At 42.2% G+C, this 24,780-nt stretch overlaps 1 protein-coding gene across 3 annotated transcripts in view; it reads left to right on the forward strand.

The window, feature by feature from the left end:
- Window positions 1-24,780, forward strand: part of tmem178bb (transmembrane protein 178Bb) — a 74,066-nt gene that overhangs the window by 33,114 nt on the left and 16,172 nt on the right. For all 3 annotated transcript variants that reach the window (XR_014870301.1, XR_014870300.1, XM_085138452.1), the window contains exon 3: window positions 1,332-1,445. Coding sequence is in view for 1 of the 3 variants with exons in the window: in XM_085138452.1 (XP_084994578.1) it covers window positions 1,332-1,445 (114 nt within the window). In the remaining 2 variants the exon portion in view is untranslated. The remainder of the gene's footprint in view (window positions 1-1,331; window positions 1,446-24,780) is intronic.

Genomic DNA, 24,780 nt, shown 5'->3' on the forward strand with positions numbered 1-24,780 from the left:
GTCCTGTCCAAGCGTATTCAGCAGTAGACGGTCCTCAGCCTCCAAGTGATTAATAGTGATTAACGCTGCCAATAACTTTGCCCATTTGTAAATAGCATCGAAGCAGAAAGTGGGAACTACTTTTTTTGTAAGTTTTCTTTGGGTAGCGAGCTCGGGGTACGACTTGGGTTTGCTTGTTTTGTCTGTTATTTGGACCTCGGTTCACCTCAGAGTTCATGCTTTTATAGGCAGAGCAATAAACGTCACCTTTGTCTGTGAATCGGCTTTTGCTTGTCTGGTTTTGGGGACTGTTTGTAAACCCTTATGTTACGTTCACATAAACCATAGTGTAGCAGTGTGTGTGTGTGTGTGTGGCAAAGTGTTTCTGCGCAGTGTACCAGGGGCACGGACAAAAGTTGTCGTACCATAGGCACGAGGAGTGTGTGTGTATGTGTGTGTGTGTGTTCAGGACTGAGGAAATGCATGTGGTGGTATGATTGTCTTGTCTGTGTAATTCAAACCTCCAAAGACTCTAATGATGTCATGTTTGTGAGCCACGTGGCCTCGCCAGCAGTAATGGTGTCAAAAGGAAACGGAGGAAATTACAGCCTCATTATGAACCTTCAGCATCACAGTCACTGCTGTGGGGCCACAGACCTACAGGACGAATGTGTGTAAAGTATTAGCTAAGCTAGAAAAAAGCAGATGAAACAATCGCCTTTATCAAATAGATGTACATGGAGTAAGCAGAAAATGCAAAGACGGAAAGATGTCTTCATCATATTCATGAAGTATTTTAACTTTTGTAACAAAATAATTTCCAAAACATTCCAAAAAAACTGTATTTTTCCAATTTATTGAGTAATTGTGCTCTAAATGTAACAACAGCACACGAGTTTGTTATGTGCGATGCTGCATTACAGCATTATATTTAGTTATTATACATACTTGCCTTCCTGAGCGTGAATTTAATTTGCTATTTTCGTCATAAGTAATGATGTAATTTTTAATTTGAACAAGTCTTTGACAGATTTCTAAATTATTTGTGCTTCCTTGTTTTATGATCGATGCTCCAGCCAACACTGTGCTGTTAGAGTGCACGCTGAAAGCTCTCCTCATTAATTAGTCAATAGTTTTAGAGGAACATAATTTTTCAGCCATTGTGTTCCTGCTGTGGTTTGATGTTAAAGAGTTTCTTCACCACTGACGCAGGAAGCTGATTGTGTGTCCCTGCAGACGCCGCCTCTCCAGCTGAATCACGTCTGACCTGAAGCTTCTGTTCAGTCTTTGTGTCGTTACAGTGAATGTTTGTGTAAATGTTCTGTTTATAAAAACCTGTTGTTCCTTTGCAGGTTCCATCACTCGCTGCTCCTACATCAAGTATCACTATTCCTCAGCTACGATACCCAAAAACCTCTCCTACAACATCACCAAGACGATAAGGCAGGACGAATGGCACGCCCTCCGTAAGTCTGCTGCTCCTCCTTCTGTCACTGAAATCCTTTCATTTTAAGCAGAGATGATTCGGGTCGAGTACATTTGTTTTCTGTCTCTACGCAGTTACATGTTTATATCATATCTATGAACAGATTCAGAATTCCTGTCTCAATAATGACTTTACTGACTTTCCTCCCTTCAAATTACAGTTTCAGACATTAATAATATTCAAAGGAAAAGGTGGTAAAAAGGCAGGAAACTTACACTAAAATTAAACCTTAATTAAATCAATCGTTGCATTATTATTTTTCCTTTAATTCATCAACACAGGCTCCTCTCTGCTGTTCTGCTGTTGACTAAGTTTTCTGAAATTCACTTCTGTGGGACAAAGATCGTTGTCGTTGAATCAAAGCAGGAGGTTCACCACAGCGCTCACTTCCTCCCTTCATCTGTTCACCACTTTGTTTTGGAACAAGAAATTTCTTCCACTTTTGACAATAATCCAATAATTAAGGATTGAAATCTGCTCAAAGAGCGGTGATCTAACTCTGGGCTATTTTCAGGGGGTTCTGTCTGTTATTGAAGAGTCTTTTCTTTAACCCTTTAAAGCCGGTCAGAGCAGCACGCTCCGTTTTGAGTAACTATTTTTAAATCCTGGTAGCTCTGCAACCACGTGAGCTAGCGCAATAATTTTGTTTGCATATGAAACCGGAGGAGTTGTACTTACATCTTATGCCATCAGCTTGTCCTCGGTCACAGTTTCCTTCCACATATAGTTTTGCAAAAACTGCATAAAAAGCACTTGCAGCAACAAAAACATAATATTCCAGAAACACGCTTTGCTGATCCGATCAGCTGTTTGTAACACTTCCTACGTCCATCAGCGCGAACTATCGCATGTCCGCCATGACCTGCCCGAAACCAGAAGTGACGTCATTTTGCGGAAATGTAGTTTTTTACCATCAAGGCCTCATGAGCCTATACTGGTGTTTTTAAAAGTTATCTTTGACTTTATGACTTTCTGTGTGGTTTCTGGGATGCTTAGGACTCATATTGCTGCTGGAAATAGTTTATTTAGATGCATATGCTGCTTTTTTGCAAATTTGCATTATAATATTTATTTTCGTTTTTCCTGCAGTGTATAAAAATTGGTGTATTTCAAAAATAAAACTATGAAGACACTCAAAATAAATTAAAACTATTTTGTGCAACTTTTTTGTATTTACAGTTTTGAGGGATAAGCCTCTTAAATTTCTCTAACTAGAAATATATGTTAAAAAAACAAAAACGATTTTCAATTTTTTTGTAGTTTATTGCACTTTTTTGCAATTTATGTAATTACTATGCACTTAATGCAGACATATTATTAAAATTTAGGCTGTAATGGTTGTATTGATGTATAGCAACTTGAAATGCTCCCAAAAATGGCTCCACAGCATGTAAACATATAATATAAGCTCTGGCGGACTTGGTTCTATGGTAGGTCTTAAAGGGTTAAAATATAAAACATGCTGAGGTGATTGTTGTTGTGATTTGAAACTATATAAATAAAGTTCAAATGAACTGAAATACTAGAAACCATCGTCAGTGTCTCTGACAGCAGCGTGGTGACTTGTAGAGTCGGTCACTGAGTCACTGAGTTAAATGGAAAAACTCAAACTGTCAGTGTGAATAGTCTTTAACGGTCAGCTGACAGAAAAGCTCTAAAACCACATGAGTCATCTTCACATCTTTCTACAATATATTGAAGGTTGAAGCCATGGATGTATTTGTAAATACCAACTAAATTCTCTAATATTTAATACTTGTTCCTCTCCTTTTTATTGTTGTTGTTATTATTTTATTACTACCACTGACATTCTGTTATTTTCTTCTCAGTATAACTGCACACTCTCTATGTACTCCTGTAAAGCTGAGGAGCACGAATGAATTTCATTATGGATAAATGTTGATGTGTACACGACAATGAAACTTGAAACTTAAAATTTTCTGTTTATGTTCTCTGAATAAATATTTAGTGTGCACCAGGTTCTTAGACTTGCACCATAAATGAAAGAATTTTTGCAAAGGTTACATGTACAGTGGGGCAAAAAAGTATTTAGTCAGCCACCGATTGTGCAAGTTCCCCCACTTAAAATGATGACAGAGGTCAGTAATTTGCACCAGAGGTACACTTCAACTGTGAGAGACAGAATGTGAAAAATAAATCCATGAATTCACATGGTAGGATTTGTAAAGAATTTATTCGTAAATCAGGGTGGAAAATAAGTATTTGGTCAATAACAAAAATACAACTCAATACTTTGTAACATAACCTTTGTTGGCAATAACAGAGGTCAAACGTTTACTATAGGTCTTTACCAGGTTTGCACACACAGTAGCTGGTATTTTGGCCCATTCCTCCATGCAGATCTTCTCAAGAGCAGTGATGTTTTGGGGCTGTCGCCGAGCAACACGGACTTTCAACTCCCGCCACAGATTTTCTATGGGGTTGAGGTCTGGAGACTGGCTAGGCCACTCCAGGACTTTCAAATGCTTCTTACGGAGCCACTCCTTTGTTGCCCGGGCGGTGTGTTTTGGATCATTGTCATGTTGGAAGACCCAGCCTCGTTTCATCTTCAAAGTTCTCACTGATGGAAGGAGGTTTTGGCTCAAAATCTCACGATACTTGGCCCCATTCATTCTGTCCTTAACACGGATCAGTCGTCCTGTCCCCTTGGCAGAAAAACAGCCCCATAGCATGATGTTTCCACCCCCATGCTTCACAGTAGGTATGGTGTTCTTGGGATGCAACTCAGTATTCTTCTTCCTCCAAACACGACGAGTTGAGTTTATACCAAAAAGTTCTACTTTGGTTTCATCTGACCACATGACATTCTCCCAATCCTCTGCTGTATCATCCATGTGCTCTCTGGCAAACTTCAGACGGGCCTGGACATGCACTGGCTTCAGCAGCGGAACACGTCTGGCACTGCGGGATTTGATTCCCTGCCGTTGTAGTGTGTTACTGATGGTGACCTTTGTTACTTTGGTCCCAGCTCTCTGCAGGTCATTCACCAGGTCCCCCCGTGTGGTTCTGGATCTTTGCTCACCGTTCTCATGATCATTTTGACCCCACGGGATGAGATCTTGCGTGGAGCCCCAGATCGAGGGAGATTATCAGTGGTCTTGTATGTCTTCCATTTTCTGATGATTGCTCCCACAGTTGATTTTTTCACACCAAGCTGCTTGCCTATTGTAGATTCACTCTTCCCAGTCTGGTGCAGGTCTACAATTCTTTTTCTGGTGTCCTTCGAAGCTCTTTGGTCTTGGCCATGGCGGAGTTTGGAGTCTGACTGGTTGAGGCTGTGGACAGGTGTCTTTTATACAGATGATGAGGTCAAACAGGTGCCATTCATACAGGTAACGAGTGGGGGACAGAAAAGCTTCTTACAGAAGACGTTACAGGTCTGTGAGAGCCAGGGATTTTCCTTGTTTGAGGTGACCAAATACTTATTTTCCACCCTGATTTACGAATAAATTCTTTACAAATCCTACCATGTGAATTCATGGATTTTTTTTTCACATTCTGTCTCTCACAGTTGAAGTGTACCTCTGGTGCAAATTACTGACCTCTGTCATCATTTTAAGTGGGGGAACTTGCACAATCGGTGGCTGACTAAATACTTTTTTGCCCCACTGTAGAAACTGAACTTCACCCACTGATTCAGTGTGAATGTGAAAGAAAGAAGAAGGAACCGCCTGAGACGGCGTCCTGATGACAGCCAGGCAGCTAAAAACACTGGACACATTAAAGATAAACAGCTAAATTATGCTTTAGCATAATATTTGTATGAATGACGACATCACACAGAAAGATAAATCAAACAAATATTAGTAACAAAAGGAAAGAGCTGCTCTTTCTAAAGCTGATGCTCAGACGTCACACTGAGAACTTCAGAGTGTTTCTGGCGAGGCCAACGCTACAGAAGGATTGTTGACAGGAAAGTTCTAGTTTGATGCTTAATCTTCTCTAAATATGTTGACACAGTTTTACAGTCATAACACAGCGGTGTCAGGGAAAGGGATTACGTGTTCCCAGGTTCAGGATCAGGCCTTTTGAAGACACAAACACTGACAGCATTAAAAGCTCTTCGTTATATTATGTAAAGGTGTCTCGTGCCACCAACACAGCTGTGAACACCAGGACACAGGACACATGGGACACCACTCACAGAAAACATCAAACTGTTCTTATTTTAAATGTTTTTCTGTGATATTTAATTTGTTATGTTTAGTATATTCTCTGTTACTTTGCTGTGTATGTTTTATTTTCCCTGCAATGATAAAAATCCTGGTTGCTGTGGCCTCGTGTGTCTTCCTCTGTGGTCGTTTTCATGTTTAGCTTTTCCAGTCATTGCTGGTTGATGCACTAAAGCTAATGTTAGTGTTACCACAGACATTAGCTTTACAACAAGATACGCTTATGTTGCAATTAATCAGCTCTGTGTGAACACATTTAGCTAAAATGTAACAAACATTCATTTACATTATAGTTCTGTGTTGCACTTGGTCTGAATTACAGCATATTTCCTGCAGTCAGCAGCAAATCCTCTGTTTGTTTTCATGTCTTTGGCAGTTCGTGGTTTTACATTCTGCAGACTCAACTCTATCAAGTGTTAAGACATTATTGACCCCAAATCATATCAGGCTTTTTAGCTGCAGCTGAGACCAACACATTGGTCTCAATGAGGGAAGTAGTGGATGTATCCAACATCTATAAAATGCTCTGTAGGTTTGACTAAAGCGCATAAGAAATGGATGGATGCATCTCATCTCCATCATCGTGGCAAAGTCAAAGAAACACGCAGCTCATAGTTATGACAGGAAGGTCCAACCTCTCCAGTCCAAGATGTTTAATATCTTCACTTCAGTGACAGGTTAGTGAGTCAGTGAAATATGAGTGTCGTCCGATTCAACAGACGGACAGACAGTGGCTCAACATTTGTTTTCATAAGATTTATTTTCATTTTACATTGAAAAACAAACAAACAAACAAAAATCTCACAACTATGGCACACAGCAAACATCTACAACTAACCACAACGTGGCAGGCCGTTGTGACCACAGGAGCACTCCTAGGTGCACACGCTTGTATCCATGGAAACATCCAACACCCGAAAACCAAACACAAAAACTAATAACATAATGAAAACAATAATAATAACATTTGTAATTACAGAAAGAATTAGAACAAAAAACAAAACAAGAACTCAAAAAACAAAAAGCACAGAACACGTCATACGAACCCCCCCCCCCCCCCCCCCCCCCCGTATGGCTCTCAACATCATCACATTCGTGTATGCAGACAGCCCATATTTACACCTGTCTATAGAAGCCCCCATGCACAGGAATCAACACCCCCCACAATAAAACCACAGCATTCAGGAAGTCGAGTCAAGAAAGCCCAACCGGGATCAACTCAAAGCAGACCCGCGGGGGGGCTTGTGTCACCTCCATGATCTGTTAGGTCCAGAGACGGTAGTGCTGACAGGAAGGAGCCCCAGATGTTTTCAAAGGCTCCATGTTTCCCTTTACGACGATGTCTTCTCAGGACTGCAGTAGCTCATCAATCCAGTGTCTCAGTGTTGGGGAATTTTCAGCTTCCCAATGGAGCAGAATACGTTTTTTCACTGCTGTACCTGCAAGTAAAATAAAATATTTCTTATGATAATTCACGTTGATAGAGTCTGTGTCACCTAGAATCAATAGTTTTGGGTCCAGTTTGATTCGGATCCCCATTGAGATTGTTTCAATGGTCTCCAGAACTCTTCTATCACTGGGCAGCATGTGCAGGAGATCACCATCTGTCACCTTACATCTCAAGCATCTGGGGGGGAATTACTATCAATTTTATGTAGCCTGTAAGGGGGGTAATATATCCTATGAAGTATGTTAAATTGCATTTGCCTGTTTTGTAGAAATTAACAGTCTGTGCTTGTTCCAATAAATGGTGCCATTCTACCTCTTCATAGACATGGCCCAGGTCCCGTTTTCTTTTTATGGACGCTTTGTTGTGATCAGGTAACTTTCATTGATAGTAGCCTCCATGGTTTGGTGCAACGATGGGTTTCAAGAGGAGTTTCTTTTGGTATCTCGGGAATACCCCTTTGGATTTCTCTTTGACCCGCTCTCTTATTTCTTGATCTCTTATTTGTAGGAATTTGAAGAAACGTTGTCCTGGGAGTTTGAATTTTTCCTTTAGTTGTTGAAAGTCAATAAATGTGTCATTATTGTATAAGTCAGCAACAGTTCCAATATTTCTGTCCTTCCATCCCTGCAGTGTTGAGTCAGCAATGTGATGAGAGAGGTCAGGGTTGCCCCATAAGGGTGTCCTTCTAAGAAGAGAGATATTTATTTTCAGTGAGTGGGATTCCTGCCAGACGCTGAAGGTTTTTAATGTTATCAAATAGTTTGTGAGCTTGGATAGACATGTTTTTGTACCTAAAAATAGATAATCTTTTAATGGGGTTCACCTCATGTTGTTCTATTGGGACCCATCGAACCTCACTGCTCTCTGCATGCAGACAGATCCAAATTGATCGGTACTGGGAGGCAAGATAATAGATCCTAAAGTTTCCCTCGAATATGGGGCCTGCAGAGAGGAGAGTTTGACTCTTGGATTTTTCTTTTGCCACATGAAAGAAGTTATAAATTTATGAAGCTCTTTGAAGAAACTTTTGGGAACATTTGTAGGGAGACATTGAAGTAAGTAAATGAATTCATCTGAGAGTATAGGGGCCAATTGCTTGTTTGTTGAAATCACATTAGATCACTTTAGTCTACCCACTCGGCAGATCTTTCAGAGAACGTTGGGCTTCAGCAGGAGTGGAGAAAACTTTGATGGATCCCTGGTGCCTGATGTGAAGCTGAGCTGGTACATCAGAGCATATTCAATCTCCTTCTCTCGCAGCCTCTGTTTCATGGAACTCGTCTCGTCTGCGCTGCAGGTCTGCGCTGCAGGTCTGCGCTGCAGGTCTGCGCTGCAGGTCTGCGCTGCAGGTCTGCGCTGCAGGTCTGCGCTGCAGGTCTGCGTTGCAGGTCTGCGCTGTAATCCGGAAAGAAAAACATCTTCTTATTCTCACATGTCATCTCTCCCCTACTTCTGGCCAGTCAGAGGACTTTCTCTTTGTCTCTGAAGTTCAGGAACTTAACGATGGGGGGCCGCGGTCTGTCCGACTTCTTCCCGACGCGGTGCGCTCGTTCAAGGGTGATGTGTGAGGTGAAGTTATCATTCCCCAGGATTTGTGGTATAAATCTCTCCAAAAATCAAACGGCATCACGGCCTTCTGCTTGCTCAGGGATGTTCAGTATCCTAAGGTTGGACCTCCTGCTGCGGTTCTCCAAGTCGTCAATTTTATCTCTGAGTTGCGTTGTCAATTTCTCCATTTTGTCGACACGTTTGCGTGCATCTTTAATGCCATCTTCGTTTGCGCTCACTCGCGCCTCCATCTCCTCAACCTGCTCCGAAAGCGCATCGAGAGAGGATTCAATTTTCAAGGGTTGTTTGTATGTCGGACGTTTTTTGGTCAGTGTGGTTCATGAGGTCCTCTTTAGTTTGATTGATAGCATTGAGAAGTTTGCTAACTGGCTATTCCTCCCCATCCGCCATATTTCTTGTTGCTACTGCGTGCAGGTGCCTGAAGTTTTATCCGTTTTCTTTCGTTTTGTGTGTCGACAATCATAACGTGCCGTCTCTGCAGACGCAGATGCTCTTGTCCTTTTGTGCAATGAAAATAAAAGTCATCTCCATATGTCTGCTACTGAAATGTCTTTAACACGCCTGCACACAAACTGAAACCTGCACAGAAGGAAAAAACATTTTATTTCTCTCTATCTGACACGCAGAGAACTGAAGAACCTTTGTAACTCAAGTAATCACATAATTGTAGCTGTAATGTAATTTTAGTACAGCAATACTTTACTGCATTACTGAAAAATATAGTGTGATTACAGAAGCCCAGCACTGCGAGCGAGTGGTGCTGAGGTTAGTGAGGATAGTCCATGATGGAGTTTGTTTAAGGACTTCTTCTTCACCACAGCTTCAAAGGTGCCCCAGCCAATCAGAGACCAGCTTCTCTGATCTGTTTATTCAGCTTGTTGATGTCACCAGCTTTGATTCTGCCTCCCCAGCAGACTTCAGCACACTCCACGTGCCACAGCTAATCTTCAACACTTTGCTTCACATGTTGAAGGATCTGAGGTTACCGAGTAGGAGCCGCTCGTCACTTATGCAGCCTGGGTCTCGCAGTGCAATCGATGTAGATGTAGAAGCACGTTGAGGTAACTGTTGCTGGGATTTGGTGGTTCACCCTGGTACCTGTACTCCTCCATCACATCAGCATCCGGTCCCAGGATACAGACAGTGTAATTGTTGTCTTCCTTCTGAAGTTGATCTTCATCTCTCTGCTGTTATATACCTTCAGAAGCAGACGATTTCTCGCAGACAACTCCCTAAAACCATCCACTAGCTCCTCCTCCTGCTCCTCCTGCTCCCCACTAATACTTTCACCACTGCAGAATTAATAGAGCATTTCTTCATGTTGAGCCAGAGCCAAGTGAAGAAGAATGAAAGCATCACTGCCTCTCGTGCAGCTGCTGTTCTCCACATCTTCAACTCAGACATGCCCAGTTTGTCAGCAGTGTCAGCAGTGTTGGGGAGTAACGGAATACATGTACCGCCGTTACGTATTTAAAATACAAAATATGAGTAACTGTATTCCGTTACAGTTACCGTTTAAAAAGGTGGTATTTAGAATACAGTTACTTTGTTGAAATAAATGGATTACACGGCGGTACTTCCCTGTTTCATATTGTGGCGGGTCAGGACTGTTTGGGTTTTGTTTGACAGCTACGTTCTGTTGTTCCAGGCAGCGTTACGGTTGCCATGGTTACAGGGCGACGCTCTCTCTGCGTGTTTCCTGGGTGAGAGAGCGCCTGTTGTTGTTGTGCTAAGCTAACAGGCAGAATGCTACAGGTATAGCTCTAAAGAATGTAGCATCATGGGCAGTGTAGTCCGTGCTGCAGGGAGAATGGACTGCCATACACGTTATGTGTCTGTGAGCGAGGGAGGGAGAAAAAGGAAAAGTACGAGCTGTCATCGAGCAGAAACGGGAGCTGGAAGCATGTAAATATAATAATAACCACTGCAGCCAAGAAGAGAGCCTGACGAGCCCAGCTGTAAGTAAGCTATTAAGACTCGACTGTACACCGTGTTCGTGTTTTCCTCTGAAACAATAAGTTCTGTTGGAGCAGCCTTTCAACGCCTCTCTCTGTCTCTGCTAGCAAAGTTGACCCAGACAACAAAGTAAAGCTAGTTTTCAGCTACGAGCCGACACAGAACCCACCGTATTAGCCAGAGGTCCCTTTACTACGGTTCGGAGCCGCGGACCTTCAGTAACAGTAATAAATCACAGCAATAGTACATTCATGTAGTTGTAAACAGCATGATAATATATTAAGTAATCCAAAGTATTCAGAATACGTTACTCTCATTGAGTAACGTAACGGAATACGTTACAGAATACATTTTGGGGCATGTAATCTGTAATCTGTAATGGAATCTGGAAAGAAAAACATCTTCTTATTCTCGCATGTCATGTTAAAAGTAACCTTCCCAACACTGGCTGTCAGGCACAAAGTAATCCATGTTTACAGACATTTCTTGTAGCTTTTCTCTTTTTTCTTTAGCTCTATGTGCAAAACTACTGCAGCTCAGTTGCTGGGTGATTCTTAGTAACTGGGGTCGTTGGCTTGTGGTGGGAGTGCTGGTCTTGGATGCTCGTTGCCTTTAGTCCTCTGCAGCTCTTGCCATTGGCCATCGGGGCTCCGTGAGCTCCTCCCTTTTCCTTTGTCATAGTCACTGGGACGGACGGCCTCAGGTCAGAAGTCTTGGGGAGCTGTGACAGGCATTACCTGCTGTCCAGCAGCCGAGTTCTCTGATGAGTATTTGCAGCAGCTTTGCTTTCACCATGAGATTATTAACCTCTTAAGCCCCAAGCCTACCTGATCTCGTGCTTTTTGCCCCCGTATCAGGGGGCGTTGGGGCTTAAGAGGTTAATACTGGCTACACTTGGTAGGAGTAAAGTATGTGTGTGAATTAGACAGATGGGCGTGTTTGCACCTTTCTAACATCGTCATGAACAATAAACAGCCAGAAGTTAAACATTTCTATTTGTTGATGGGCCAATCTTTGTTTTGTATAATGAAAACAAAGATTGGCCCAAGCTTACACATCGATGAGCAGCCTGTCTCTGGAAGCGAAAGACCAGCTGAGTAACTCCACTTCATCTCAGACTTTCCAGGCTGTTTGGTCAGCAGGCAAAGTTTAATAGTTTGCTGTTCATCTTCACAGATGTCAACAACCACGTCCACCCACACTGCCTGAGGCCTTGTATGGATTAAGTAAGAATGACAACGAAGTCTTGACTTTCATCAAGTGTGTGAAATTGAGCTCAGGCTGGGCTGACGATTTCTCTCCCTCCTATTACACAGATTTAAGGAAACAGTGTGGCGACACTGACAGCGCTTCAAAGACTCGAGGATGAACATGTTACTCATTTGTTTCTGTCAGTCAAACAAAGCTGCAGCGACTCGTGCAGCTGAGAACCAAAAAGGCTTTTCTGTTGCTGCTGAGCATCAAAGCAGCAGCAGAGAGGACAGAATATCCACTTCCAGCCGTCAGTGCTGGGACGTGTTTTCATACTGGAGCTCAGGGATTTGGTTTCTTCAAGAAGAATAACAAGCTGCAGAAAGCTGCCAGTGAGTGACGGCGTATCAGCCGAGGCAGCGGCTAAAGGTTGTGGCTGAAGCTAATTGTTCACCCGGCAGCCGCTCCCACTCAGCCTTATTGCACTGATATCACAGCTGCAGCTGGTAATTATGGTGTGGAAGCCCTGCGAGAAGATGACAGGGCTTTACACACTCTGACGCTTTGGTTTACTGCTGTTTAAAACATGCAGGTCACTGCTTTTGGAAGCTGAGGAGTAACCTGCACCCTGCACTCCATCACCACTCCCACATAAACAAACAGATTGCCTCCCTCAGCATTTGGCTTATACAGGAGATTAAGTCATCCACGGGACTCTGTGACTCTGTGCTTGGATGTTGAATCTCATAGATGCTTCCCAGTATGAGTGGAAACCAGTACACACCATCTGATATCAAGTTATGTTTATCTCTGTAGACAGGTTGGTAGAGTTAGGCATCTGTCTCTCTGCCAGCTGTTGACGTCACGGTCCATAACCAGCCCGTTCTCACTCCCGAGGCGTAACATGCCAACGTTTTGTCACGTCCCGGGGCGTTCCTGAGGAACGCGAAGGGAGACCTTCGGCGTTCTTATGGTACGCGGCGGGTTATGGCCGAAATCCAGTGCAATGACGCTCCCGCGGTAATAGACGTTCCAGCCCTAAACCTAACCTTATCCCTAGCCCTAACCATAACCTTTTTCTTGAGCGTAACCAGGACTTTAATGATGTTAAATAGCGTGTTTCTAAGTGATTTGAAGAAAAAGAGCGAACATGTGTAGATTGAGTCCATACGGTTCTCATATTTCCTCATTTTTCTGAGGTCGTCATTCAGGAACGTGGTGGGTAGCCGAAAACGTAATATGTTGACGATTTGTCACCTAGCGTAAAATGTTACGCTTTGGGAGTGAGAACGTGTTGCCATAACATGTCGGTGTTTCTAAGGTTCAGCATGTAAATGACATTTCCTTTGTTTCCTTTGACTGCTTACGCTGAGATCGGTGAGCCTTCTCCATGAATTAAATTCACCTCCTGAAAAGTTTCCCATCTGGTCAATGTCAAGCTTGGCCGCACTCGCTGCTTTTCCAAGTAATAATACAATTATGTTTGAAGGTGTAAGTTAGGGATAAAGGGAGGGAGCCAGCTGATATGGAGGAGAGAATGAAGGCAGACCAGGAGGAAGGTAAAAAGGCCAAGATCACGTGAGGTGGAGTCAAGCTGTTCTATCATGATGTAGTAATAAAGAGGTAATGGAGGTAATCTTGACAAAAAAGAAGGTGTTAATAGTGTTTGAGGGGATAAGTTTGAAGATGGAAACTGAAAGGATCATGTTGATTGTTGTCACTGTGTAGGGAAGGGAACGAGGAATTCTAGAGTAAGTTGGATGAAGTTGTAGAGAGAGTCTCCAGAGAGGACGCAGCAGAGATTGGTGCAGACGTCAGTGGACATAAGGGAATAGAGACAATAAGGAGGTGTAGGGTGGGGACGGTGTTGGATGGATGCAAAATGACAGATGTGAAAAGGATGGAAATGACAGTGGTGAACATATATTTGCAGAAGATGAGGAACACTCCCTCTTCTTAAAATATCCTATACAGAAAGTGGAACGTGAAAGAGATGCAGAAAAAGTGCAGCTAGGAAGCATTGGATGGTAATCTGTAGCACGAGTTTGGAAATGCAAAGCAAGTGAGGGCACAGGCCAATGATGCTGCAAAGAGTTCAGAGATTAGACGAGACAGACTCTGGGTGGGAGGGAAGATTACCTAACACTAGCTAGCTCCTAGCTAGCTAACACTAGCTAGGAGCTAGCTAGTGTTAGCTAGCTCCTAGCTAGCTAGTGTTAGGTAACACTAGCACTAGCTAGCTAGGAGCTAGTGTTAGCTAGCTCCTAGCTCCTAGCTCCTAAAACTTAAACAAATGAAGGATTATGATCAGAGATGAGGTCAGAAGGATCCCGAGGATATGGAAATGTGATTAAAAGGAAGGTTAACAGTTTTTAGAACTGATGGAGGTTTGAGGAGAGCCATGAAATGAGCTGCTCACGAAAACTCGTCAGTGATGGTGAATGTCAATTCACCCTTACAGGAGGAAAGACGTGACAAAATGTTGTGTTATGAAAGACCACGACCTGCTATGAGCTGGTAACAACTGCAATAGGGGACTCACTAGATGTGCTTCTGGTGAAAACAGGGCAGACCACAGAGAAGCAGATGTGCTTTAAGTGACTTCGAACATGGCGTGTTTGTTCGTGCCGTGTTGATGCCACGGGCCAGATGAGAATGATAATCAAGTAAATGGACTGGTTCTTATAAAGCGCTTTTCTACTCTTAGCACTCAAAGCGCTACAACAACGTGTACGCATCAGAAAGCAGCTTGGGGTCAGCATCTCGTCTGCGCCCTGCAGGCTGAAACAGCCTTCCCATTAGCAGGTGACTCGACCACCGGAGATGTAGCCACCCCACAGCATGCAGAAGAGCATACATGCACGCCACATCCATCCTTTTTACTGATGAGCTAGCAGAAGACTACACCTCAAGATTACCTGAGACCACCTGAGACCAGGAAATGAGGCTATAATTCATACTGGCAAACTAAAACTGGACAATAGAAGAGCTGAAATACACCCGGTCTTCAGAGTCTCAAGTTTTGCTGCAGTGTGGGGTTAGGGTTAGGAATGAGTGTGAATGTGGGAAGTCTAAATGTTCATTATACATGATGGGTACATGATGAAACCCCCACACGCATTATTACAGCAATTCTGAACTCTTAGTCGTGCAGTTTTTCCATCTATTATCACGATTAGCCTCTCTTGGCTGCTTTTTTAAAGCATTATATTGCAAAAAGAGTCTTGATGCGTGCTCAACCATCCAGATAAGTAAATCCCAAAAGGTTGTTTTTGTTCATAGGAAGTGATCTATTATAAATAAATCTGTGCCAGTTGTCTCTAATCTTCATTTGTAATCTTTGCTCTCAGTGTTGCTTCAAACCAAACCTGCTTTCTTAGAGCTAAACTTCTCGTTACTGTATCTGGAACAAACTGTCCAATAACAGCAGCCGAACTGAAGCAGCATTCAGGCTCTTTTGAACAGCTGCCGGATGCATTGAGTTAATTTCTTCTTGCAGAAAATGATCATTTTCAAATTTGCCCTTTCAGTCTACCACATGTTCAAAGCTGATGAGAGAAGGGCCGATACATGCAGTATTTATTTACGAGGTCCGAGACTCATCGAGCTGCAGGTACGAGGATCCCCTCACACTGTCTCATCTGCACCAGTGCTGCTGGTCTTTGCTGTCAGTCTGGATCATCATATTCTGTGCCAACAGGGATTAAAGCTTTAAAAACATCCTGCATGCACTGTTGCTGAGTTAAATTAATTACACTTTATGATGATAACAACATATTTAAACCTAATGAAAAAGGTTTCTGACTGATGAGAGAAACATTACTCACAAACACACAAACATATAAGCATGCAGTGTATCTGCAGGTTTCAGGCTCGAGCATCATCTAATATTGCTATGGACTCATGCTTTCTTGAGACCAATAGGAAAAACAATTAAGCATCATTAACGAGGCTGAAACCTCAGAGAAACACATCGCTGTCAGTCCTGGATGACCTCGTTAAAAGTTTATGTTTCAGGCACTCGCGATTATTGGTTCAGTTGTATTCAGCCACGTGACCACAACCCCTGCAGGACAAGTGATTCATCACTGCTCATGAATACAAACCTTAGTCTGGGGGGAAGAGCTCCAAACCATCTCAGTCCAGCAGATCAACTGTCTAATAAAGACCAACTTCACTGGTACGATTCTCACGCTCATGTTTGTCAAAGCTCCAGTCCTCCTCCTTGTTCATACGATGTGCAAAAATACGTAGATCGAGTCAAATACTGAACTGACTGTGAATGATTAGGAGCCTGGGTCGGCCCCAGCATGAAAAAACAAACAAACTGTTGGTGTCGTAAAGAAAATTTGCAGCTATAAGACCGACTGATCAAACAAAAGCATCGTTTTCTGTGAGAGGGAAATGTCTGTGAAGGTTCTCAGTCATCCAGGTCCTGGTAGTCTAAGGAGCTTGGAAAGAAGAGCAACTGGACTTCTTTAGGTTTCCTGAAGACGTTTATCTCTCATCTGAGAAGCTTCTTCAGTTCTAAACCCAAAAGATGGAGTCCCAGGTGTTTAAACCCTAGTGGGAGTTGTTCCTTAGGAGGGTCACAGACCCTCATCATCATCATCAGAGGTTCTTTTCTTGTTTTCAGAATTTTTGTCTGAAGGCCAAAAAACGCTTAACAGATACTGATCCACCTGACAGTAATGTTTTATTAGAACTATAGAACCAGTTTGTGTGTGAGTGTGTTGCTGGGTCCACTGGGATGTCGTGCTTGGATAGACTCTCCTGAGTTTCTCTGATAAACCTGCTACATGAGGGATGACAGTGTTGTTCCCTTTCTTTCCCTTCTGGCTTAAAGGGAACATGTTCTGCCCGGTGTTGTTGGTTACTCCAAGTTTGTGTCCAGAGGGTGGTGGGAGTCACAGAGGAGGTGCTGGTCTGTGTGGGCTTCAGGTAAACTTCAATGTTGAGGTTTCCATTCTCCTCAATGGACACGCCACAGAGCAGGAAGGTCAAACGACTATCCTTTGTGTGTGTCCTGGTGAACTATCTATCCACTGCATCGATGTGAGCAGTGACGGCTTCTCGTTTTAATTTTGACCCAGGTGCATCCATATATCCGTACCAGTGGCTCGGTGCTGTTTCTTTGAAAGAGCCAAGAGCATATTTTCCACTTGCTCCATGAAAAGGTTGGACACTTGGAGCTCTATAGCACATCCATGTTTTTTGACTGTAGAAAGTCTTTGTATTTAAAATATTCACGATCAGTAGTGAGTCAACGACCCTCTTAAGGGACAACTAGGGTTTAAACACCTCCATCCTTTGGGTTTAGAGCTGAAGAAGCTTCTCAGATGAGAGATAAACGTCTTCAAGAAACTTAAGAAGTCCAGACGCTTTTCTTTCCAAGCTCCTTAGACCAGGATGATCTGGATGACTGAGAACCTTCACAGACATTTCCCTCTCACAGAAAACGATGCTTTTGTTTGATCAGTCTTATAGCTGCAAATTTTCTTTACGACACCAACTCTTCTTTTTCATGCTGGGGCCGACCTGGGCCGGTGCTGCAAACGTGTTTGAGTATGAACCCTCCAGAAACCTGAATGTTAGTGGAAGGAACGATCTTCATCTCTGAAACCTGATGTTGAAAATAACACCGACCTCACACTCATCCATTAAACATGTGACTATAGCACAAAATACGAGATAATATCAGATGACTTGTGTCTAGTAACACGTGTGTGTGTCACTGCACACATGAATGAATCCAGTTCATATTTGCACAGAGCTACGAGCCACGATGGAAACTGAATGAGCGTCTCATGGTTGTCTGCAGCGTCACTTTACAGACTTCAAAGCGCTGCAACACTTCATCTCCTCACAGAGACCCCTCCCACCTGTCAGTGCTCAGCAGCTTGTCCCTGATACACCCTCTCCTCCAGCTCCACCGGCTTTACCATTCAAAGCTGCATATTCAATAATCGCTCACCTGTTTTGTACCGTAAGCATTTCTCTGTGCTGGCAAATCTCCAGGACAGGAATCGAGCAGAAGCTCAGAAAACAGTAAACAGAACTTTAACGTTGCCGTTTGATTTCTGGTTACATTTCAAATATCCAAAGAATAGAGTTTAACTGATCTCATCATCATTGTTAAATCAGCTAATGTCAAAGTTCACCTGCAGGTCCAACCACGATGGGTCAGAATCCAAACGACAGCTTTAACATCAAAATATTGATGTTTTGCATTTAGTCATTGTCGCGAAATCGATCAATGTAGAGCTGTGAGACAAACCACGGAGGCCCCAGAGAAGTGCAATCAAACGATGAGTTTATTAACACACAGGAGAAAACATCAGCATAGGTCCTCTGACAAAAATACATGTTGTGGACACTTATAAAGCAGTGGGGTACACGCCCCCCCATGGCGTCAATTACAGATTAAAATAGGTTAAAGACATTAATGGTACATCTTCTACATCTTTAATAGCTATAAGCAGACATAGAACTTCTCTTTTCTATAACATCTTCCATACAAGGTAATAAACTTCAAGCCCTCAGGGTATCTGGGGCTAATTATTGACTCTGGTCATCTGTTGCCAGGTAGAGTAAAATATAGTGAGACACCAAATGAGTTAAGGCCTCAGGCCTGACACATTCCTAGATGATATGTGTTATATATTGGCTGTATCCCAATTCAGGGTCTGCAGCCTCAACGATCCTCAAGGGCCGCGTACTCAAAGACCGCTAAGGCCGAAAGTGCGAGGCTTGTGAAATGGGCGGTCTAGCCCAGGTTGCCTAGCAACCATGATACTAACAGCTGGAAACGTTTCATACAGCTTTGTTTGACAGAAATGAAGGAGAAAATCTTTTGTTCATTTGTTTGTTTCTACATGAGCTTTGATCATTCTCTGATTAAGCTCAGCTATTGGACGGAGTATATTTTAAAGTAAAGGCTTTAAAACCAAGTTAGTACAAACGTCACTAATGTCACATGACTTTGCCGACATGTGGCCAACAGGAATGTTTTAATGTTCTTCGTTATTAAACATTTGCACATAAATAAGTGACATAATATTCAGTACTTACTTAAAGTTTACTCTTCGGGCGCCCCTCATCCGCCGTTTTTTTTCAGCAAAATTATCCACACCCACCGCCGCGCTATGCATTCTGGGATATGTTGGGCCACGAAGTCTACACCGCCACGTCCTTAAAATTCAGGGAAATGAAGGACGCATTTGAGGGCCGCATTTCGAGCAGCCTTCAAATTGGGACAGCCTTCGTCGCGTCGCTGTGACGTAATCGGCCTTAAAATGCGGCCTTTAAGGCTGCAGACCCTGAATTGGGATACAGCCGTATTGTAAGCATGCATTGCAGTCATCCTTCTATGTTCTAGTTTCCCTCAGCATGGATCACCTGGACAGTCACGCCAGTGAAGCTTAAGACCCTTAATGAACCGAACATCAACTCGAAATAAGCACAAATATGCAACGTGCATGAAATATTTCTAACTGTACCTGTAATATAAGTTAACATAATAAAAGGATCCTCAAATGAACATCTTCAATAAACAACTTTAATGCAACATCAATACTGTGAGAAATATTATTAGATAATAATGCTGTAAAGACTGTTATTAATGCAGTTATAAAGATGCAGGTTATATGGCAGCAATGAAAGAATTTCTGTATCTCCACATCATGTAACAGAAAAACAAATACAGCTCAGTGAAGAAATGTTCAACATCTTCCTTCGATTTTAATGACTGGAAATCTGACCAAGCTTCCAAAGAAAAGGTCAAAAGGTTACCAACACATTAAGAAACCAACAAACAAAAAACACATGAATCTTTTCAACAGCAGAATGAAGATGAACTTATGCAAAGGCTAATCCGACAACACGTCACTGATCAGGTTTGCAGTAATAGTCTGCACCCGCGTTGCACAAATAACAGGAGAGATCAGGTCGCAGTCAAAAGGAATCGTGCAGCAGAAATAAACACGGATACTTTAAATAAGCAGATTCTGTTGTTCTCTGCGATATTTACACGACAGTCACACCTGGTAGAAAACCAGTGAGCTTCATTAAAACTGTGATTTACTGGAAGAACAAAGTTTCTTTTCTCCTTACTTTGATGTGTGTTGTGTCAGTGCATTGCTGTACTTTCCATACATTTAATGTGTTGCCATAGCAGCAGAAGGATGATGAGTCCGTGCTGCATTTTCTTCCCTCGCTGCTTCCTATTCGTTAATCCGGTTAGTCACATCACAGAGCTTCTGTATCCACCAGCCCAGAAATCCTCGAGTCATTTATGGTGACTTAAGTCAGGAAGAAGAGGAGCGAGAGACAGAGCTTAGCTTACTATTACCAGCTGCCACAGGAGATTTCACAGAGTCGCACGATGTTCTTAGTGTACTCTAATTACCTCCAAGTTAGCCACCTAAAGTGCAGCATCGTTGCTCTCTATACGCAGTAAAGCATGTGGTGAAGAACGCTGGAGGAAGCTCATCAAATAAACCCTGTTACAGTTTTATTAGTCAGACTAGCACAGCGTCTCATATAAAGAACATTTAGCTACAGCCAAACATGGTGGTGTTAGATCATTGATGGGACCGTGTGTGGCGATGAGTTCATGTCCTGAAGCTCAAACACATCAGTAAGTCCACCTGTGAACGGCTCAAAACCAAAATGAAGGTTGTGAAGTTGCCCAGTGAAAGTTGTGGACGTCTTTTCAATGTCAGACTTTTTAATATTGCTTCTGTCAGCTCTGCTGTCACATGTGGAAGGTTTACTCATGTTTACCGCTGGGTGGCTGAAGCTCAGGAGGTAGAGCAGTCTGCAGCAGGGTTTTAATAGTTTTGCAATTTTCATTAGTTTTTATTTTTATTTAGTTTTGACTTCAGATTTTCAATTTTATATCAGTTTTAATTAGTTTTTACCAATTGTTTGCTAGTTTAGTTTAGTTTTTATTTTTTTGAAAATCCTTAGTTTCAGTTTAGTTTTGATTAGTTTCAGTTATAGTTTTAGTTGTGTTTGCAATAATTAAGTGTAACAAAATCCCAGTTTCATCATATCAGTCATTCTGCTCATCCTTGGGTATGTTGCTATTCCAGCTACCATACTGCACCCTGGACAGGTCGCCTGTCTGTCGCAGGGCTAACACGCAGAGACAGACAACTCACATTCCCACCTATGGGTTCTTTAAATAAATAAATAAAGGCAGATGAACAACCATTGATACCAGGCAACTATAAAATGTATATCTTGGCCCCAATGAGACTATTAACTCTCGCAGCACCGGGTGTTCGTAATTTTGGTTCAAGTGAATTGATAAACTTTTTGAAGGTAATTGACTCACACAGTTGTGTAGATATCCCCGTCCTGTTGTCTCGGGATGCATCACGCTGCCTTGCCTGGGGTTAGCTTCTGTTTCTGGGGATGAGGGTTGAGTGTGCTCCCTTACCTTCTCAAGCTAAGCTAGGTTAGCCTTCTTGTGTGAGCTTTTCAAGTGCACTTTAAGGTTTGTGGGATTTTTTTCCCTTTAGAAATGTCCCTCATAATTTGTCTGTTTCCACTACAAGACACTTGCTTTATCCAAAACACAGTCATATTCAAAGTAATCCCAAATTGGACTCTGGCTCCCGACTTTTCCTGACATGATTCTGCGCGTGGACGGAGCAGCGACACAGACGACTCGACTAACGTGCTGCCACCTGCTGGCATAATGAGACACAGCAAGAAAAAAATCTGGAAACTAAACTTCATTTTCACCCTTGACTCTTGTATGACACGCACACATCAATGAAAACTAAACACATTTTTGCTATAAATTCAGTTAATTTTAGTTAGTTTTGTGAACACTCATTATAGTTTTAGTTAGTTTTCCTCTTTTTGTTTTTATTTTTATTTCCGTTAATGAAAATGTTTTTTCACTTCTAGTTTTCGTTATTTCGTTAGTTTTTGTTAACGATAATAACCTTGCTGCAGAGTATGAATGTGTGTGAATGTAGTGAGGAAGCACTCAGTTTAGAGAAAGTGTGTGATTGGGTGAAAGTGGCATGTTGTTTAGAGCACGCTGAGTAATCTGTGACAGTAGAAAAGCGCTAAATAAGAATCAGTCCATTCACTGTGCGAACAGATTTTCTTCATGTTACTTTTGCACTATTGGCTTGATTAAGGACACATTAGGCATCTGGAGCCAGAGCTGAAACTGTTCTGGGTCAGCACAGGGCCAGCAGCTGGCCTTGTGCTGACCCATGTGTGGGCCACCAAAGGGCCGTCATTCTTTGCAGTATGTGGGCCATGTGTGAGCACATTGTGTGGGCCAGATCCAGGCCATACCCGTTTTGCACAGAGATAACGCAGACAATCCAAAGAGGGGTGAACACACACAATATATACACAGAGGGAAACGAGGAAATTGCACACAGGAAGGAGACACAGCTGACACTAATCAGACGAGACAAGGCCTGGAGGAAGGAAAACCAATTACACCGAAACACAGGATGCCAGACTCTCCAGAGTAAAACAGGAAGCATGAACATCGAACCAAGAACATGAGACACAACACGAGGAACACGAGGGAGAAGAGAACATCTACACACTGGAAATAACCAGAAAACCAAATGAATGAATATTAATGATCACAAAACATAAACACGGCGTCTCCAGACTCTGACATGAGCTGAAACAAACGTGAGCAGCTTCTCACAGGCAGGTGGCCAAACGTGCGCATTGACAAACACTGTCTCAGACTCTCCTTCACAGCTTCTCTCAGTCCATCAATCACGGCCTCGTTCACTTCCTCCTACAATCAGGAGCAAAACAGGAAACTTGTAATAATGAACAACATATAATCCAAATGCTCTGTTAAACTCATTAAACACAAAAATACTTTAACCATTTAAACATGGATTTCATATTCCAACACATTTTAATAACTGGCATTTTAACCTGGTTACAAATAAATAACTTGATTAATTGAAATGAAAAAAACAATTAAAGAAAAACAGGAAAATGTAAAATTATTATTTTTTAAACACATGTGTTAGGATGCCTGGTTGTCCCGGGGTTTATGAGTTTATTATATTATTTATCATTTCTAGTCTTTGGTTTCTTTGAGTTCTGTCTTATGGTTTATGTCTCTGTCTCCCCTTGTCAAGTTCACGTCTCTGTGTATCCTTAGTTGCTGTCTCCCTGTGTCCAGTCAGTGTCTGTCTGGTCCCATGTCTCTGTTCCCTCTGTAGTACCTGCATGTGAGTCTGTGTCTTTAGTTCAGTCTGTGTTATGTTTCCTGTTTTACTTTGAAAGTCCGTGTCTCATGTAAATGTGTCTGGTTTTGCTTCCTTTGTCTCGTTAGGCCTGATTTGTCCCAGCTGTGTTTCCCTCCTGTTACTCCCTGATTGCTCCCTCTGTGTATTTAAGCCCTGTGTTTCTCTGTGTCTGTGTCGCGGTCTACTCTCTTTTATGCTGTGTGTTCTGTCTGTCTGCTCAAGTAAGTTTATTTGGATTTTTGTTATGTTTGCAGCAATAAAAGCTGAGTTTAAAATACACTTTTGCCTCTGAGCGTCTGCACTTTGGGTCCTCCTCACCACTCCTGCCTGCACACAGCCCTAACCTGACAACATGTTCTCAATAAATCAGTAGACTAACATATAATATCCATCCATATATTCTCTTATTCAGGTTCATGGGGGGGTGGAGCCAAGAGGCGGGGTCAGTCTGTCGCAGGGCGCACACACTGGCTGTGTCCCATTTCAGGGTCTGCACGCTTGAAGTACGCGCACTACGCGTACTACGTACGGTGCGTACTATAAGTACGAGAAGTGCGGAAGTGAGAGGCTTGTGAAATGGGACGGTCTATGCTTCGTCGCGCTGTTCAGGTTGCCTAGCAACCATGATACTAACCGCGAGACACGTCTCATACAGCTTTGTTTGACAGAAATGAAGGAGAAAAATGTTTTGTTGGTCAATCATTTTTGTCATGACATCACTTTGATTAGTTGAGTATCTGAGGCTGAAACCACAGGACTGTAAAACATGATTGTTGGGCTTCATTTCTGTACTGAACAGTTATTTAAGATTAGCTAGTAAATAATAATTAGTTAATGTTGTTCATGAGACTAAAGTCATCTCACTATGGTAATGTAAATATAATATGGCCAATATTATAGTATTGTCAGATTATTATGATATATATATATATATATATATATATATATATATATATCACTGACTTTCAGCTTGTTGTGTTGGTGGATATATGACTGACTTTAATTATCCATAAAATCATCAGATTTTCTGTAAGATTAAGGTCGACTATATGTATATTTAGAAGTAGAGGCTTTAAAACCAAGTTAATGCTGAAAGTACAAACATCACTAGTGTCACATAACTTTGCCACATGTGGCCAACAGCAATGTTTTAATGTTCTTCGTTATTAAACATTCGCACATGAATAAGTGACGTCATATTCAGTACTTACTTTTGACAGTTCACTTTTCAGCCGCTCCCTTCTGCCGTATTTTGCAGCAAAATTATCCACACCCACCGCCGCGCTATGAATTGTGGGATATATGGGACCACGAAGCGTGCACCGGACCACGCTTGATATTTGGGGAAATCGACGGCGCATTTGGAGTATGCATTTGAAGTACATTCAGCTTTTATGCTCCTTATATCTGGAACAAACTCCCAGAAAGCCTCAGATCAGCTGAAACACTCATTTAAATCCAGGTTGAAGACTCACCTGTTCTCAGCTGCATTTGAATAAAGCACCAAATCCACACTTAGGCTTAAATTTCAAAACTCACATTTTAATTACTGATTTTATCTACTGTTCTGATTTTATCTGTTTTGATTTTATATACTGTTTTGTTTGTTTGTTTGTTTGTTAATTAGTTAGTTTGTTTGCTTGTTTTAATCAATTTTAAATCATGCTTTTTATTTGTTTTTGTTTCTAATGTCTCTGTAAA

This window comes from Neolamprologus multifasciatus, chromosome 17, assembly GCF_963576455.1.
Source record: "Neolamprologus multifasciatus chromosome 17, fNeoMul1.2, whole genome shotgun sequence".
NCBI classification, from domain to species: Eukaryota; Metazoa; Chordata; class Actinopteri; order Cichliformes; family Cichlidae; genus Neolamprologus; species Neolamprologus multifasciatus.